This window comes from Aythya ferina (genome assembly GCF_964211825.1).
Source record: "Aythya ferina genome assembly, chromosome: 4".
Lineage (NCBI taxonomy): Eukaryota > Metazoa > Chordata > Aves > Anseriformes > Anatidae > Aythya > Aythya ferina.
The window spans coordinates 11,239,389-11,259,516 of NC_140300.1; the positions used below are offsets into that span (position 1 = coordinate 11,239,389).

At 38.3% G+C, this 20,128-nt stretch overlaps 1 protein-coding gene across 20 annotated transcripts in view; it reads left to right on the plus strand.

The window, feature by feature from the left end:
- The window catches only part of ABLIM2 (actin binding LIM protein family member 2), a 147,666-nt gene that overhangs the window by 73,808 nt on the left and 53,730 nt on the right, over positions 1 to 20,128 (plus strand). For all 20 annotated transcript variants that reach the window (XM_084517056.1, XM_084517052.1, XM_084517043.1 and 17 more), the window contains exons 7-8: positions 15,121 to 15,208; positions 18,520 to 18,578. In XM_084517056.1, coding sequence (XP_084373182.1) covers positions 15,121 to 15,208; positions 18,520 to 18,578 — 147 coding nt within the window. The remainder of the gene's footprint in view (positions 1 to 15,120; positions 15,209 to 18,519; positions 18,579 to 20,128) is intronic.

Consider the following 20,128-nt stretch of genomic DNA (forward strand, 5'->3'; position numbering starts at 1 on the left):
ATTAATACTGAAGCACGCAACAAATGTGACTCCGTCTATTTGAACAAAATATTTCCTGTAGCATGGACAGCCTCGAGAAGGTTGTCAGAGCAGCAAAAGGATCTAAGTGTCTATACTGATCCTCATTTAGAAATTGTTCTGCATGCCGGTTTTCTCCATCACGAGAGAAGAAGGAAAACTGTTGGAAAAGATACATCTAAACAAATCAGCATTAGCTCTTGCCAAAGGAAACCATCAAAGGTAGGAAACATTAACTAGCACTTTCAATGACTAGTCTTTGCTAAGATGCAAGACATTTTGCAGTTTGAGAACTGTCTCTGTTTCAGTGCCACTTGCATTTGTCGGGAGCTGCTGGCTTGCAAAGGCAGGTTAATCATCAGTGCGTTGTATCTGAACTCAACTGGGTGAGCTGACCTGGGCTTTTTGCTTTGAAACAGATATCATTAAAATATTACCAACAAGCATATAAATAGCAATGCAAACATTTTTAAGCTTAGTTTTTAGTCTTTTCTGTAGCCCAATTACAATGCTTTAGGTTCATTCACCTAATCTGTCTCCCACCCTCATCCTTCCCCTTTTTCAACAGCCTCTTCCGTCCAGAAGGAGATACAGAGCTACTCTTATCTATACTTATTATCCAAACTGTTAAAAACTCACAGCTCTTTAGATGTCAAGAAAAACTAGTACATATTAGAAGGAACTGGTTGCAGAATTTTACCCTATAAGTAATTTTTTGGGGGTTCTTGAGTAAGTGCAAGCAGTGGCATTTCTCAACAGCTTAAGCCTGCTACATTTTTAAATTTTTACCAAAGTAAGAGATTCTGCAAACTATTTCTGAATAATACAAATAAGAAGCTCAAAATATGAGGGAAATTGGTTGATACAGAGGTAAAACTTATTATGGTAGATTATTTTTTTTTCAATTGTGTGCTTTCTTTTATTGTAATAATTCCTGTTGTATGCATGGAAATGGTCCCTGATAGCACTGCTGTGCAGTTTTGGCTGTGTGGGTTTGTGTGTGATAGAGGTCTAGTGTGTAATTAGACTCCGGGCTCATGGTTAGACTCCTGAAAGGTAGGTGAGTGATGTCCACTGCTTTTCATTATGCAAAAATGTAGTATCAGTTCATTGAAACTGCCATAATTAATTAATTACATTAGATTATTAATTAGTTTTGAATATCTCAATCAATTAAGATTGTTTTGCATCAAAGCAGTGGCTTCTGTATTTACCCTGTACCTAAGATACAAGCAGCATGCACTATGCCAGTTACAATGCCCTTCTGAGCACTGTGTTGCTGTGGTGATACATTATTATCTAGCACTATTTGCCAGCATTTGAATATTTTGACAGTGTGAAACGTTGCACTTTTTGGACACCTTCAGTTCCTCATCATATTGCTTTGCATAATTTCTCTCATTGCTGTTTCTCTTCTGATTCATGCCTTGGGCACACTGTGGTCAGCTAGACGGCTTCTCTGCTGTACTCTGTAACACAGCCACGATCCAGCCACCAGCACGCAGCCTCCCTCCAGCTCTGTCCTGTAACCATGACAGTGGTGTAGCAATAAGTGTACTTAGTGACAAGTGCCTGTGTTGATAAAGCATCTCCAGTATGCTCTGGCCCATGTGACAATGGTTCCACGTATCTGCTATTAGCAGGAGAGCTGCCTATGTGACTTACTTCTTGTATTTCTAAGTATTAAAGCAACACCTTCCTACTCCCAGGAAGTACTATTAATGTCAATTCTGTAGATGAAAGTAGCATTTCTGGTCACAGCTAAATCTGGGGATCCAAAATATCAGCCCTTATTCAGGCACATAATGAGAGACAGCTTCTGTCCTCAGAAGTTTGCATCCTTGATCACCACAACCGACATGAGAAGAGCTGTGCTGGCTTCATTTGGTAAAACATCCTGCCTCTCCAGGGCTGTTCAATGTTGGTTGCGGCTTCATTCTTCCTGTCTGAAATGGGTGGGCGAAATCCACAGCTGCAAAGTTGAAAAGGAAGGGGAATATGTCTGCAAGTCATCTTTCTCCTTCTTTGCTCTCTCTCCCCTATCAAGGGATGGCAGAAGTGAGAGCCAGCTGCAGCTTGTCTTGGCCCATAAGTGGATTTGAAGGAGTGGGAGAGGAAAGTTGAAAAGAAATGAAGGAGGTTGTTGAGCAAATGGAAAACAGAAGGCTCTTCCAGTCTCAGTGGGTGGCAAGAAAAAAAATGCAAAGCTAAGTAGAAAAAGACAAAAGATCACTCATTGTATAAAAAAAGCAACTGAGTGAAAAATTAGTGATTTTTAGGCATGTTTGACCTTTTTGGTTCACAAGATCATATACCAAGTTCTGTTGGCCTTTCTCAGCTTTTGCTTGACTGCGGCAGGGATGAAACTGCTCCTGAGTCAGAACTTGTTTGCTGGTGTCACAGAATGAGATTAGAGTTATAACAGTGTTTAGCTTTTTCTATTTTTTTTCTTAATTATTCCCTTTAGTATTTATTTTTATTATTATTAACCCCCCCCCCCCCCACACACACACACACAAGCATTAGAAACTTATACTTTAGAACATCCAGTATATAGTAAGTTACTATGATTCTGAGATATATATCCCTGTTGGTACATTCAATTCTGCATTTTATACCTGGAAGAATAAAAAGTATGTGGGAGGCAGTAAAAATGACTCAAATGTGGGTGGGAATTCTCAAGGCTCTGCAAAGTACAGGGGGATGAGCCAGAACCAAGACAATATGAAATAGTCGTACATGTGAGAGTGCTAGAGCTGTAAGTAATGCTGCAGATGTATGTGCTGAACAATTCAAATGACTGTTTATTGGCATCTAATGGGAAGATAAATGAATCCAATAAGGAGAAGATAAGGAGAAGAATTGTTTCAAAACATTACACAACATTTACACTTGTGTAAACCCCATTGAAAACAGTGCACTTGCCTTGGCACACTGTTGAAGTGACTCAGTGGTGAGTCAGGTGCACTGTGACTAAGAGAATTAGTAAGAGTTTTCCTCCACATTTCTTTTTGTCTTGTTGCTGTCACATTTTTTTCTCCTTGGCACTGTTGTATAATATAAGCAATTGATATTTTGCTGAATATCTCTGCATTGTTAATGTTGCCTGTCCCTTCATACCCAGTAGATGACATGATAGCTTTTTACTAATTTAACCATTACTGTATGCACCTGTTACTGTTTAAAGTTTCAGGTTCATCTGTAGAATATGCAAAGCTCTGACTTTGCTATAAATGTGAATGGAGATTTTATCTGGTTACTCCTAAAGCTGGCAACCAAGCACAGTAATATACTGCGAGCAGCAGTGGTTATCTGATTTTCTGAACATCATCACACTTATTTGAAAAAACCCCATAGACTCCAGTTTACAAAAACAGTATAGTCCACATACTGTGCCATTATGATCACATGCAATAGCAGAGGTATTAGGGTGTGACTGCTGAACAACACTTGGTACGGTGCTGTGCGCCCTCTCCCCGGTACTCTTGAGATAAAAACAGAACGACAATAATAAGTAATAAAATAAGTCCCGATTTCAGCCTGGTAGGTGGAATACCAAGGTAGGAATATTTTCTGGGCTAGTTCTGTGCTGTTAGGTTGGGCAGTAATTAAATAATAACTAGTATATTTCTGGGAGCAGGAACTAGAAATTCAGCACAGCTAAAGTCAGGGAACTGCATTTACTTACAGAAATTACAAATTTGCCTTCATAAATCAATGCAATGGCTGGTTGGGTTCATTAACATTGAAAAGCTGTATCTCATTTAAAAACTTAATTGAATTTCATGAAAAATCCAGAGTTCCTTTTTATACCTGTATTTCATCATCAGTTTCCTGTACATTTCTACCACCTGAGGAGAAAAAAAAAAAAAAAAAAAAAAAAGTTCATTCACATTACAGTTTAATTCCCCAGTAAAAACAGTCATTTTAGGAATGAACGAGGAAGTATAAACAAGATGAATTAAATATAAATTAAAGGAGTTTAGCTTTTTAATTTGCATGTTCTGTAAAAATTCTCAGTGAAGGTAGATACTTCTTAATGCTGAACTTAAAATGATAGATAATGATCTTCTTTACTGAGTGTTAAGATGTTGCTTTTCTCCCCAGTTCTATTGATATGAATACATGGAGATAAGCTTCCTGATTTAAAGGTGTTGTGTGTTGGTATTTTTGTGCTTTACTCTGTTTACCTTTACTTGAACAGGTGTCTTCTTGGCGATGACCCAACTCTGTAGTAGATTTATACCATGGAAAAAGACTGTAATGAAGAATCCTTCATATGAGTTTTTTGTTGACTTTGTGGTTCACACAACTACAACATGTGTCAGCATAACAGCAGGTTCTGTATTTTGCAGGCTGATTTCCATTATCTTTGTCCAGAATAGGGTGCACTCAGGACCTCATTTGAAGATTGTAGAGTATGAGGATGACAGGATTCGGACCTATCTCAGTAGATGAGACTGCCGCAGTCTAACATTTTTTTTCCACTTATATGAGCTCTTTACTCCCAGTAGTAAAAGAGGTGAGATACTATTGTGCATTTTGCTGCTGAGACAGATTTTGTTGTTGTTGTTTAAAAGGAGGAATTTTACTGAATAATTCATAATCGGGACAGCAACCAAGTAGTTACAAGTATAATTATTTTACTAATTAAATAATGAGTAAAATAGAGTCTACTTTCTAATTCTTTTCTACTTTTCTACTAGTCTAGTTTTAAAATAGAGTCTACTTTCTGTCTTCCTTTACAGACAAGTTTACTAAATCAATAATTCAGTGAGATAGTATGTACTTGTGCTTCACTTGAGAGTGAGTTGTCAGAAATCTTGAGTCTTCTTTCTGGGACTTAGTTCACACTTTGAGCTCTGGGCCACTCTGGTTTAGTCCCTCAAGTGTCAATCCACAAGCAGCTATTGCTCATCACCTGCAGTAAAACCGTGACATCTGTCACACTTCCAACAATGGCATGAGAGGCCAGAATAGCAATGTCATTGTGATAGTCTCAATTACTGTACATATATTCTTTTATATATTTTACCACCTCATCAATTATCGCAGCCATTGCAGAGGTTTTCACTGAGCTGTCTATGATAATGTAATATCTTTTCCCTGAGTGATGACAGCTAATTTAGAACCCAACTTTTAGTAGTTTAGGTTGTTTTTCCTGGTACAAATTATATTGTATGTTTTCCAGGCATGATGTTCATGCTGTTCTCGGTTCCCTACAGGCTCTAGGATTACTCTCTTTATTGTCTTCAAATTGTGCTTTAAATTACGCAATTCACACTTATCACATGAAATTCATTTTTTTTCCTAGTTCAGTCCCTCAAGGTATGGGAAATAAGTAAATGCAGTTGTATACACTTTATGCTTTTTTATTATTATTTTTTTTTTTGCAGAGACTTCTACTCCTGCTCCTAGTGAAACTTGGGTTTTCTTGTTGATGTGCTGTGGGACAGACAGTAATTGCAGTGTCCCTCATGCTTCGAGTAGAGAGTGTGGATAGTTGTTAGTGGTCTTTATCCAGTGTGAGAACATTTCTTATGTTGATGTCATCCAGAAAACTGTTCCCACTGCACAGAAGAGAATTATCATAGTATGCATTCCCTCATACCTAAGAAGAATGAAGTAATTCATAACTTTTTTTTTTTTAATTTTTTTTCCCTCAGAGTTTAAGGACTGTTTTGATTCCATCTTTAAATTGCACACCAACAGTTTGACTCAGTGATTGTGGAAAGCTGGTGTAGTCACTTGAAAGGAAATTAAATTGTTGGTAATTAAATTAATTAAATTGTTGGTTTGAGGAAGTCTCAGTTGCAAATTAATCTTTAAATTGATCTTCATAATAATACTTTCTTCACATCTGAATGCCTGGGTGCAAAGACCAGGTGCAGTCTTGAAGGAAATGTAGGATACTGAGAAGGGACTCAAATGGTTAAATGGTTACAGTAAATAGGGTTACATCAGGCTAGTGGCCAGTCACTAATGGGGTTTTCCAGGGATCCATTTTAGGGCCAGTTCTCTTCAATGTTTTTATAAATGATTGGATGCAGGACTCAAATGCATACTAAATAAGTTGTGGACCATACTAAATTGGGAGGAGCTGTGGACTCCCTCAAGGGTAGAGAAGCTCTGCAGAGAGATCTTGACAAATTAGAGATCTGGGCAGTCAACAACCACATGAAGAGACAAGTGACAAGACAAGAAACAAGAGCAAGTGCTGGATTCTCCACCTGGGAAGGGTATATACAGACTGGGGAATGAGAGGATGGAGAGCAGTCCCCCAGATCTGGGAGCTTTGGTTGATGGTAAGTTACACATAAATCAGCAGTGTGCCCTGGCAGCCAGAAGGGCCAACCATACCCTGGGGTGTATCAGGCACTGCCAGCCAGTCGAGGGAAGAGATTGTCCCACTCTGCCTTGTGCTGGTGCGGCCTCAACTCAAGTACTGTGTGCAGTTTGGGGCACCACTGCATAAAGACATAAAACTGTTTGAAAGTGTCCAAAGGAGGGCTACAAAGATGGTGAAGGGTCTAGAGGGGAAGGGTATGATGAGAGGCTGAGGTCCCTTGGTTTGTTCAGCCCAGAGCAGAGCAGGCTGAGGGGAGGCCTCATGGTGGCCTGCAGCTCCCTCACGAGGAGAGCGGAGCAGCAGGTGCTGAGCTCTGCTCTCTGGGGACAGCGACAGGACCCAAGGGCATGGCGTGGAGCTGGGACAAGGGAGGGTCAGGCTGGGTGTTAGGGAAAGGTTCTTCACCCAGAGGGTGGTTGGGCACTGGGACAGGCTCCCCAGGCCAGTGGTCATGGTACCTGCTGGAGTTCAAGAAGTGTTTGGACAATGTTCTTAGACATTCGGGCTGAGTTTTGTGTGGTCCTGTGCAGAGCCTGGAGTTGGGCACAATGATCCTTGGAAGTCCCTTCCAACTGGGGATATTCTATGATTCTATGATAATCTACCACTTGAACAATAAGAGATCTCTCAGAGATTGTTGTTGCTTCATCTGTGCTGTGTGTGTGTGTAGATATTTTATTAAACAGGCAACACTGGGGGAACAATCTGTCAAACTGATCTTTCAAGCTGTGCAAAGAAGAAACTATATGATTATTTTAGCTGCATTAAACTCCCTCATATCAATATAACCAAGAAAATAAAAAATAACAAGGACATCAATACAACTAAATTGAAAACATAAAACAGTTACTGTCCTGAGCTTATAAAATTTCTGGGTTCTGCTGGAACCAATTGCTCAACCATGAGATGAAGCATCTGAAATAGCCTGAAGAGGGACAGCAATGAAAGCCTTTTTGGCACATACCCAAATGAGGTTATGGTTTGCATTCAGACCCAACACACCCAGGTCCCATGGTCTAAATGCAATTCATGGTATCTAATGAGTCTAATTGTATAAACCTATTAAGGAATATTATTAGTTAATTCCTGCATGAAGTTTGTAACCTCAGATTTAGTTATCACATCTCATTTAGAAAGGTGGTATGATGTTTTAAACACTTAGTGATAAGGATTCTGGCAATTCTTGTGTTATGTGCTTTGGTTAGAAGAGGGGTATAATAAATTTAATAAAGGGGGAAACAAAAAACAGTGTCAGCACTAAGAGTTATATGAAAAATTTGAGTATATCCTATTTTAATTCATAGGTAATTATACAAAATCAACTGGAATTATTCAGATGTGAGAATCAGCAAATGGATCACTGCACCTTTCTTCCCTTATTTTCCTGTTGTATTTTTCATAAAAAGAGGTCTCTGTGACATTCTACAGCTAGTCAGTATTACTTTCTATACAGATTGAATGAAAATGATGTATTTGGTTATCTAGTTATATTTAGGGAAATATATTTTATTCTGTGATGCATCCAAGTTATATGAGAATGTATTCTGACAGTTTATTTTAGCAAAGTAGTAATTGAACTCCCTTAGTTAGTGTTAGCCTGGGAATTATATCATCTGTGCCAAAGCAATTGAATTATTGAGGCTATACATTGCATTAGCAATGCTTGTGCGATATGAATCTTCCAGGGCAAATTATATTTCTTTCCAGCTTGGTATTATAAATTTGAGTTCATCTGGTGATAGCTGAATACCCTTCTGTGGTTAAACACCAGCATTCATGCAAGCAATTTTAAACCTCTGAGGTTTAAACCCAATACTGATACTTAATGGCATGATAACTTAAGGTGTTGACATAGTAAATAGTGTTCAACTTCCATTCCTTACATTGCAGAAATCACTCAGCAGTTTGCACAAATGATACCATAAAAAAGAAAAGCTGTTTTCAAAATGGTAACTCTGATGTGATGTGTTGCTCTTCCTTGTTGATGGTTGTCGCGTTAAGGGGTGTAGCTGATTAACCGTTACGGGCCCGGTCAGATTCAGAGTACTGAACCAGTCGGACATTCACCAACAACGCGTTAACCATCTGGGGGTCCAGTCAGACCTTCACCAAAAACGCATTAACTGTCTGGGGGTCTGGTTAGATTCAGAACACTGAACTATCATGGTTAACCACCCTCACCCTAGTTGCACTTAATGAGAGCTATCACAATGCAATAAAGTATGGTTTATTACAGCAACAGATAATCAGGTTCTTTTGGATTGCCGGTGATAGGGACTGTCTGCAGAAGCAAGCTAGTATGCATGAAATACACGGGTGTTGTAGGTGTTACAGATGTTACAGGTGTTATAGGTGTTGTAGGTGTTACAGATGTTACAGGTGTTATAGATGTTACAGGTGTCACAGGTGCGCAGCCTAGAAATAAACACGTTAAAAGGATCAAAGACTCTATAGAGATTTATAAGCAAGTATTCAGATCTCACCCAAAGGCATCCCAAGGGGGGGGGAAGAGAGGCTCAGCCCGTCGACTGATCCCAGGAGTCAGGAGGTCCTAAGGATGTTGTATTTCCTCGGGATGGTATCTCCCCTGACGGTGGTATCTTCCCTAACATTCCCTCTCTCTTGGACCAATTTATATTATTTTCTATCTTTTTGGTGGAGCTTGAGTGGCTCTAGTCAAGCATATCTTAGTTATGATTGGTGTAAAGTTTTCCTGTCTCCGTTTAAAGTAATAGGCTCCGAGAAATTCAGGGCGCATGCTCAGTGAGGGGTGGTCGCACCTTGGAGGTGGGTAGCTTTTGGGATGGAGGTGTGTTTTGGTATTATAATGATATTATAATGAGCAAAAAGTACACTAGGGTACAGCATTTGTCAAAACATGACAGGTCTTTGGCTCAGGGTGGCAAAAAGAGGCAGCTTTGTGCACAACAAGAACAATCGAGGCCCCACCTGATTACAGAGCCTAGCCGTGGTGTCTCCACTCCACTCTACGCTCCGTGCTGTTCCTTAGAGCTAGCACACCAAGTTTCCCAGCGCGATAGCATCTAAGGCTGGGAGCCTAGGGAACGCTCAGATAATGCAGTTATGCCCTACCCTGAAAGCCTCTTCAATGCTGTACCTTTTCCTTAAAAATGTGAATGTTAGTTTTATTTTCCTAGTTACTTCAGGCATATACAGCACATAATCCACCCCGTGACTATAGTCACTCAAGCTTCACGATGGTTGGAATATGTCGGGGATATCACATACATTCATAGAATGAGGTTTATCGAGTGTATGTACATTGTGTAGGGATGCTAAACGTTTCTTATAAACCAGAGTTTAACATACAAACTAATTGTCAGTATAAAACATAATACAGTGAGTATTAACAGAACAATAACAGGGTGAAGCATCTTGAAGATTCCCGTGGCAGCTGGTGACCATCCAAACAAAGTGTCCCACCAACGGTGTCTCTCATCTCTCTTTACTCTTTCCATCACTTGATGTATTTCTTGTGCATCATGATGGACAGTAATCAGTCTTTTGTCCATTTTCTCGGACTTGTGTCATCAGCTGCTTCAGGTCCTCATGTACCAGCAATTTCTTCACCAAGGTTCATTCCAATAGGAGTAGGCAGCAGTTCATGAAACAGAATATAATTAGATGCAATAAGTTGATAAGAAGTGTCAGGAACTGAGTATCTAAAATCACATCCTAGAATTTTGGTAAAATTGCAAACACAAACATTAGAGTGATTACTGGTATCTACCACTGCATTATCTACGACTATAGAATCACAATGAGTTCTCATGCAAACACAACCTTTCCCAATATATACAAGTACAGTTTCAAGGGTTTCATTAGGATGTATCTCAAAGTGGCAAATATTTTGCTCAGTGTCAAGACAAATGTCTTGGGATTCCAGCGTGTTACTTTCACAGATGAAACCTTTTTGTTCATGCACAATACATGCATTTACATCAATTGTTTGCCACTTTCCTCCCTTTTGATGGGCCCATACTTTATGCTCTTTAGGATAAAGTATAGTTCCATTATGATTGAGTCCTAATGCAATGATTGGATATACATTGTATACGGTGGCATTACTTATAGTAAGTATAAAGGCAACAATTTCATCATTTTCTGCATAATGGGTAAAGTTGACTAATTGCCACCAAGCTTGAAACTCTTTTTCAAATTCTGAAGTAATAACCCAAATCAATTTTCGAATTTCAATGGGCAAAGTTTTTCCTTCTCCCTCTCTAATAATAGCTGCTGCTACAGATTGTATCCATAACTGCGCTTGGATGCAGCTCAAGGCAAGGGAGGTATTGCCTTGGGCTTTTCCAAGGGCATTTACAATTAATTGATGATCATTTTCCTCAATTTGTTCCCAATGGGGTAAAATATCTGATAGAAGCCATTGATTTGCTCCTAAAGCCAATAAGGATGATTTTATTGGTTGTTCCAGTTTCCTTAGGTCATCTGTAGTAGCAGTTACTCTACTCATTAAGACCTCAGCATCAATGCTATTTAATATACCTAATCCTGTCCCTAATAACCTAGTTGCATCCTGTGGCCCTTTTTAAGGACCAACTAGGGTTAAAGAGAATTTGTTGTTGTCCCACATTTTTAATTATGTAAGGACCTGTGTTGAAGATGGAAGGAGTTAGACCAATGGGAGGCTGAGTAGGTTTGTTTTCAAGTATCTGCGGAGGCAGAGGCTTCTTATCCTTTGTAGTCGATGATGTTTCTGTATTAACCATGAATTCAAATAATATTTCTGTGCCTCTGTAACCCCAAAGACAGTACACAATTATAGGTTTGGTGAAAGTAAAATTGTACCAGCAATCAAAATTTGGTTCAGTTATTGTGGAAGCTGTCTTAATTTCAGTCGGCCGATTATAAGTGGATCAGTTAGTTATTCGGCAACCAATTTGTATTGTCTGTCCAGACATGGCTTGAAGTTCAGCCATTCTTAGAGAATCGTTCCAACTCCATTCATCTTTTGAAAATATTTTGTACCGTGCTATACTGTGACAATACGTGGTTAAATGCCATGGTGAAACACCTCAGCTCCATGCACAGCCACAGTAGCTAAGTTTCCTTTAAGGTCTGTAATTGCATCAAGGTCAGGGTAAAGCATAGCATTATTAATCCAAACTGTTGATTCATCATCTTCCAGCTGTCCATATACAGTTCGCTCAGGGTTCCTGTGAACACAAAGGAAAATAAAATATGCTCGGTTGTACTCAACCGGCAGGGTTAGAAAGAGGGTGAAATAGCAATCTTTGATTTCCCATGCATAGAAATATTTGGGAGTAGTTAGCACTATTACTACTGTTAGATACACAGAGGGCTTTCACTATCTCTGCCATGTTTGGAACTGCGGCAGTCAAAGGTGTAGTGTTAGCATTTAACTGTCTGTAATCCACTGTAAAACGCCATTGCCTGGTTGGTTTCTTTACTGGCCACACCAGTGAATTGTAAGGTGAATGGGTCCTTTTAATAATGTCTCTTTTTTCCAATTCTGTTACCACCCAGTCAATCCCCATAAGTGCTGCTGCTGACAACAGATATTGCCGATCATTAATGATTTTAGCAGGGGATAAGGGTATGGATGTTTGTAACAGGCTCAGTCTCACAGTGCCTGAATCCCTTTGATGTGTCGCGAAACTCCACACAGTTCCATCAGGGAGCTTCCACATACAACCATGCAGTATGTCAAATCCTAAAATATCAGTATATGCAGCACCAACTAATACTTCTATCCTGGTTAATTTTTGTTCCTCTGGCAACCAGAGTGAAATTTTTGCAGTGGGGCATTGTTTTTCCACACCATTGATTCCCGTGAATTTAACCCTGTGTTGACCACCCCTGCTCAGGGTTTGTGTTATGCTCAGGGTTTGTGCTGTCTCATGTGTAATTACTGACATTTGGGTCCTGGTATCAATAAGAAAATTTACCAATATTTCTGGGGGGTTCAACAGGAATGGCAATGATAGGGTCAGAGTGTTCATTAGAGAGCCATTGAATTGCTAATACCCGCTGAGCAGGGTGGCTCACTGCCCTCCCCAGGGATAAGAGTTTTTTTGCCGACACCACAACTCACTCCATTCCCTATTAGGTTTGAATCTCTCTTTGAATTTGGGGTATCTGGGATTTTGAGTGTGGATTCGGTGGACCTGCCGAGTGGTCTTGGGATTTAATACTGGATGAATTAATCCAGCCCATTCGGTGTCCATACTTATCTATGTCTTGTACCAATTCACTCCAGGTGGGAATAGGGGAGTTAGGATTTTGCCTACAACCACTATCATCATACTTCAGGCATTTACACCACAATGGTTTCAAAAATAGGAACAAGTTTTCAGGTGTGCATGAACTTTACATTGGTTAAGTTTGATCAAGTTGATCTAGTGGAAGGTGTTCCTGCCCATGGCAGGAGGCCTGGAACTATATGATCTTTAAGACCCCTTCCAACTCAAATCATTCTATGATTCTGTGGTTCTATGAAGTAGAAACAAGATTTTTTAACCTAAATTATGCTCCCATATTTCAAACAGCAAATGGCAAAATAGCCCCTAGACCTAGATAATGTTCTTCAGCATAAAAACCTCTGGAGGCTTTGACATTCATTTAGTGAAAAAGATTGACAAGCCATCTCTGTAGTAATAGTGTAAAATTTCTAGCTTAACAGAAGGTACAGTGCTTTGGGAGCATATTTAGATGGTGAAGATAGTGGGACAGTACTAGTAATTTGTTAAACGTACACAGAATTCTAGTAGCCCTTTCAACCTCCTCCAGGTTAACAGGCAACATAGTCTACATTTGCATATTTTTACTTCACTGAGAACTTCTGTTGGAGTCAGACTCAGCTTTAGAATTACTTGGTCTCCTGTGGTGGTTTTTTTTTGTTGTTTTTTTGTGTGTTTTTTTTTTTTTTTTTCATAATGGAAGCCACATTGACCTCAAAAACCATGAGCCATTCTGAATAATGCAGGGTCAAAGAGGACAAGATCTGGCTTTTGTTTCCATAGGGGTTTTGAAGAGCAAGGGCTGCTTGGAGCATATGCAAGAGCTGGCTTTGGGTTGTTGAACCTAACAGGAATCTGTTATATGTAAAGACCACATGAGTTGTGGGTAAGAACTGTGCATAGAGGGTTGTATACCTGAAAGGAGGGTGTAGTAGGGACAAAGTGAGGCTATTTTCAGTGGTATCTGATGCTAGGACAAGAGGCAATGGGCACAAACAGGAACACAAGACGTTCCCTCTAAACATCAGAAAGTATTCACTGTACAGGTGACCGAGCACTGGCATGAGGTGCCCACAGAGTTTGTGGAGTCTCCCTGTTTGGAGATATTCAAAAGCTACCTGGACACAGGCCTGAGCAACCTGCTCTTGGTGACCATGCTTAAACATGGGAGCTGGACCAGTTGACCTTCAGAGGTCTCTTCCAACCTAAACCATTCTATTGTCATGTGTATGTGTACACACATACACATAGGGATATATTCACATAGGGAGAATGTTTCACAGTTCATTGTTTTAACATTTCTGTTTTGTGAGTGTCATCTGAAAGATGGTGTCGGGGGTATGTTTGGGGAGATGGGAAAGTAAGGGATGTCACTTGCCCACTTTGCTTACTTGGAAGAGCACAACTCCCTGGATGCTGTTTTTGTCACTGGTTCATTGCCTTGGGTTGCTGCTGTCCTTGCAAACAGGAACCAGAGCTAACAAGGTTTCCCACAGTTGACCATAGAACTGAATTTTGGCCAAAAAGTTAACAAAGCTACCAAGCTTTTTTTGGCAAAAAAGTTACCAAGCTACCAAAAAGTGTGCTGCATAAATCTCTTGTTCCTGTTTTGTTGTTGTTGTTGTTTTTTGTTGTTTTGTTTTGGTTTGGTTTGGTTTTTTTTTGTTGTTGTTGTTTTGTGTGTGTGTGTGTGGATTTTTTCTTTTCTTTTTTCTTTCTTTTGTTCTGTGTCCCCTCTTGAAAAACACACTGAAGTGAGTGGTGAAACAGTTGAAATTAATGGGGTTGTAAAATAACTGGAAATTGAAACTTATGAAAATTGATGGCCTACTAAACTTTTCTAAGCAATTTTCTGTTCTCATTCCAATAAATGAAAACAGTGGTATTAAATTACAAAGATTACTTGGCAAAACTCCTGGTTTATCTGTGTGAGGAAGTTAGTGCATAGTATCTGGAAGTGTAAGCTCTGGATCAACTCTCATGGATCAACTTCAGTACCCGTTACCTGCAAGACACTTCACTTTCAAAGCAGATACAAACATTCGTTGCGCAAGATGGTTCTTGATAAGCATTAAGAGTGTAGGGGGGTTGTGAGGAGCATACAGTGAATTGCAAATCCATGCTCAATCCATGACCTCCCACCTGCCTTGTGCAGGTAAATCCTAAGCTACCTTGCATTTGGTACAAAGTATGATTATTCACAGGAAAAAGTGTTCTCTATATTGAAGTGTTTCTGTTTCATAAATTCACAAACCTAACTAGTGCATGTTAACTTTTATTTATTTTTATTTATTTATTTATTTTAGGGAAAACCACAATTTCATTTTATGAAGTGTCTGTAACCAAAAATCAAAAATAAGCATTAAGACTTTAGAATACTGTTGAACTAATTAACTCTATTAACTAATTTACTGTAATTAAACATTCTAGATTGTGAAGAAAGCCCTTCTCATAATGAAGCTACAAAACCGGTCAGTATACTTACTCAATTGTACATTTTTTTTTCCCAAACAGGCGGGAGAAAAACATTATCACCCAACTTGCGCACGATGTGTCAGGTGCAGTCAGATGTTTGCAGAAGGAGAAGAAATGTATCTTCAAGGTAAAAACAAACAAACAAAAAACAAGCAAGCAAACAACAACAACAAAAACAAACAAACAACAACAACAAAAAAACAACAGTTATATTAGGCAGCATGCTCACATGGCTGAGCTGTATTGTGCATATTCTTCATAACTACCAAAGAAAGTGGAGAATGCAACATGTAGGCTAAGGAAAAGCAAAAGAAACAGCAGGAAAACTTATTTATTCTTATTCACTGTTACTTCTCTCTTGATTTAAATCACAGGGCAAGTGGCAATCACAGGAAGAATGAGTGGTAGCAGGTTGGTTTTTTTTCATGCAGATGGAAGTGCTTGACAGTGAAGATTATGAACCTTTCCATTTACTAGAAAATGTGACTTTTCTGCAGTGATAAGACTTCCACATAAAAGTTAACATACATGCAGGACACTAGGTTTCTTAAAGCTACCATTGAAGATGTAACACCAATTCTGCACCCACTGTTCATTTACATACAAGGAGAAAGCCTATAGAACCTTACCTGAATTCTTAGTCAGGCCTGACATTCTCAGGGTAACCTCTGAGAATGGTGATGATGATGCCATGGATCTGAAGCCTATACCAGACAGTGCCTGTACTGGAGACAGCCAGGAGCTTCCACAGAAGAAATTCAGTGTTTCTTGTCAGGGAATTTCAGCGGTAATAGGAAAGACTTGGTCTGTAATTTATTCAATAATAATAATAATAATAAACATAGATATAAGCTAAAATCTGCATTTCAGAAGTAGCAAATTTTGGCTATACTAAATTGATCAAAGAGAAAAGCTGTGTACACAGTTAAATAGAGGGTCAGTCACCAGAGAAAATGAAGGCTTTTGCCTGCATTTTTGACAGGGCCTATGTTTTCGAAACAAAATAGAAAAGAGAAGCTCAGTAGGATGTGGGAACTGCAAGGTTGGTGTATTATTCCAAAATCACATCCTTGCCCATTGCATTACAACTTATGCAATTGTCCACAGTTTTCTAGAAGTGTACTTAGAAATCATTCTTTAAGCTGGAAAAGTTTGACTTTAAAACAAAACAGTGGTCTCAGTAAGATCTAATTATAATTTAGTATGTTATTCAAAATTACAATTTTATTGTCACTTTGGTTTACAACAAGAACTATCTCGTTAAAGGACATAATGATCCTTGTCTGTGCTCATGCATTCTCTCTCAGGAGCCAGAAAATGCTGTGGTTTTTCCAATTGCAAAGTAGCTTAGCAATGCTAAAATCCCCTGGGAAATCAATACTTTTAAAAAAAGATACCAAACTGCAGATTTGTTTCTAGATTTCAAACCATCTGAAATTGCCTTGCAGTGAATCTTTTTAAGTTTAGTTTGTTGTAAGGATTGATATTAATTTCTGTCCAGATTTACAGTTCAATAGCTAAAAAACTATGCTCTTGTCCTACTAACTTAGACCCATCTTACTCACTTTATTTCCTGATACATGAAACATTCCTACCAACTTGTTATCATACACTTTATTACTTCATGTAAAAAGGAGTTTCCATTAGAAACTTAAATGAAAAACTTAACTTTGTTAAGTGTTAACTTTGTGAAAGATCTGTGATTAGTTATTTGAACTGCCTGACCTGATGAGTTAGATAATTAAAAAAATCCTAGGGGTTTATAACATGTTCTTTGTCCTCTTAATAAACACACATAAAGTTCCCTTAAGAACTTTAAGCATGTGCCTTAGCAGAAATTGAGTCTTCAGTAGATCCAGCAGATGACTTTTGGGTGAAATGACTTTTTGTTCTATATGAAAAGTTCCCTAGCCTATTTCATGTGACCACAGACAGGAGTAAGTAATTCAAAAAAATTGATCTAATTACTATTTAGAACCACTTGGAAGATTTACATCAAATTATGTGCCATTTGAGACAAACTCTTTCAGTTGGTGATCTCAGACCCATTCATAATTGGAGCATAAATTAGCACTGAATTTGAAGGTGCTATAAAACCATTTCTTAGTGGTTCAGTCCCTAGAAAACTTCAGTAACTTATTAAACTTAATTTATCCAGTCTGGACTTGCAGATAATCTTTTACTGTTTGAGTCTGGGTTCATCTGGATTATTCTTGTGAATTGAATTCTGATGATCTCCATCTGTCTTCTGGGAAATAGACTTTCTGTTTCTATCTTGTTTCCAAAATCTACTGGTGAAACTGCTATCAAACTATCTGCTGGAAAATTATCAAATTGCTGTGAAAACAAAGCATTTCCTATAAATCCTCTTGGTGCTCTCCACCCAGTCTAAACACTAAACCTTTATAACAGAAATTCTCAACTTCCCAGTTACTCAGAAAGAACTTGTAGTGCACTGATATTATTTATATGTGTGGAGAAATGCTTTAGCTTGTGTCTTGTCCTATGTCAGCCTGACATAAACATATCAGTTCCTTTTTGCTATTAAAATTTGAATGTAATTCTTTATTTTAAATAAGTACACATATTCCACTCCTCTGAACATTGAACACAATGAGTACTGAATGTTATGTTGAACTCTTAAAAGATTTTTTTTTCTTTCTGACAAATTCAAAACCATTAAGTTTCTTTTTCACACTTCTGTTGACTTACATCTCTGGAGTTTGTAGTCCTCTATTCAACACATATATGCAGTATAGAATTGGTTCATTTGTGTATTTTCTGTTTCTTGAGGGTGAACATTCCCCTAAATTAAAGAAGTTCTTTAATATTTAATTTATATGACACAAACACATAGTGCAAGGTCAGTACAATGAAGAATTTAGGGAAAAAAAAAAAAAAAAGACTGGATTTTCAGCTAGTTTTAAATGCCACAGTGACATTCCATTCCATCACTAGGTTCTCCTTAATATGACCTGGGCCAACCTATTACAAGAATAGAGAACAGGAAATTCTGAGTACGTATAAGGAAATACAAAATTACCATGAGAGTGGAAAATGTTGTCCAGGAGTACTGTGGATCTCCATCCTTGGAGATGGTCAGAACCCAACTGGCCACAGCCCTGAGCTGCTTTCTGAAATGTGACCTGCTGTGAACAGGAGGTCAGGCTGGAGGAGTTCCAGAGATCCCATATAATGCCTCTTAGGACACAGGTTTTGATGTTAATTTCACTTATTGAAGTCCATGTAGCTTTCTAAAATGCATCAAGTCTTTAAAATGTATGTGGCCAGTTTTACTGATACTGAGCTGTTGTCATTTTTTAGCTTTGAAACTATCTACAAAATTGTGATGGCAGTCAAATCAGTTAGCATGCTGTATTTTATAAAAGCCTCTTATTTGATAACTTAATTAAGCAAAACTTTAAACTTACTCTCCAGGTACATCCATCTGGCATCCAGTTTGTAGACAAGCTGCCAAGGCTGAAGAAAAAAACAAGGTAAAAATACCTTATTTTTACACTTTTTACATTTTATTCCCTATCCTTTTTTTTTTTTTTTTTTTTTTTTTTTTTTTTTTTTTGAGTAGGTGTAAAGGGAAAGATTTGGAATTTTTTATTAAAATTAGTGAATTTTAAACTTTAATGACAGAAATCTAGTTGGTTAAAGTAGTGTTTTTTATTCTGCTTTTACTAGTGATTAAAGGAGAATCCTGACTTAAGAGTTATATATATATATAAGCTGAATAGGAAAAAATATGAAAATATAAAGAAATCAAGTTATTTTTTAACTTGTCTGATTATGATGTAATCAGTGCATGACCTTTTCTCTTTTTATGTGGCTCAGCATTTAAAAGATCAGAGGAGGTTCACTTAATTTGTTTTTACCAAAAAAAAAAAAAAAAAAGTACCAATTCTCCTTGGAATTTCTTTTTTATTGTTTGTAAAATATTGGCAAGCCAGCCACAACTTAATTTAATCTCTGGCTTGAAGTACCTCCTTAAGTTGGATGATTTGTGCATCTGTCTGTGTGCAAAGGGAAGAGGGGGTTGTTCTGGCAACTTTAATAATTACAAGGTTAGCAGATGAATAAGCTGCCCTTAGGAAATGAAGAATTAATCTGTAGCTGGGGAAATGATCTCTCTGAAGTGGTGGGACTGAGATGCAGCTATCTCATTTAATGCAGAGGCCAACTGTGGAGCTTTTCGGTTCTGCTTTTCTCTGATGCTCCAAGTGGTATCCTTGGTATCCTGTTCAAAAAAGCCTTGCTTTGATTCATGAAGGCTTGGACACAAGTCACATGGGACAAGTCAGAACAGGAGGCAGCAACTATAAAAAGAGTGTTTACAAATCTGGTGTGTTAGCAAGTACAACTTTGACTAAATTACAGTTTTGAAAAAATCTTTTTTGGGCCTTACCCTGAAGGATCTTGGCTGTAGTTTTTGTACCCATTTGTTAGGAAGTGATTGCTCTGGTATTCTGTGGCGGGCTCTGAATACCAAGTAAGTAGTGTTTCAGTATTAAAAAAAAAAAAAAAAGAAGTATATTGTCAAAATATTTCAGTTTAATAAGTGCTGCTGATTCAGTCTAATAGCATTACGCAGCTTCTATTATCAGGCTTCCTAAGGATATTATTCTGACTGAGTAACTGAAATTGCAGGACTGAAACCCAGTGTACTTTATTGAAAGCGTAGTAGTCCTTTTTTTGTCTCCTTCAAAGACAAACAGTGGATACTATTGTACTGGGTTCATACTGGCGGTCTCTACCCCACCAAGGAAAAGAAAGTATGCTTGTAATATATTGTGTAGAGGCTGACACATGTCATTCATGACACATATCACCTGAGTGCTGGGAGTCTGCCCCTTCCGCAGCAGAGAAAGATAACTGAATCTGAAAGTCAGTGGGAGGCTTGCCTAAGTACAAATAAAAAACAGAATGAAACTCAAATAATTTTTCCAAGCCTAGTCATTTTTCCTTTTCTTTGGGGTTTTCCTGATTTGTTTTGTTTTGTTTTTCTTTTTTTCCTCATCATTATATTCATTAATTAAAC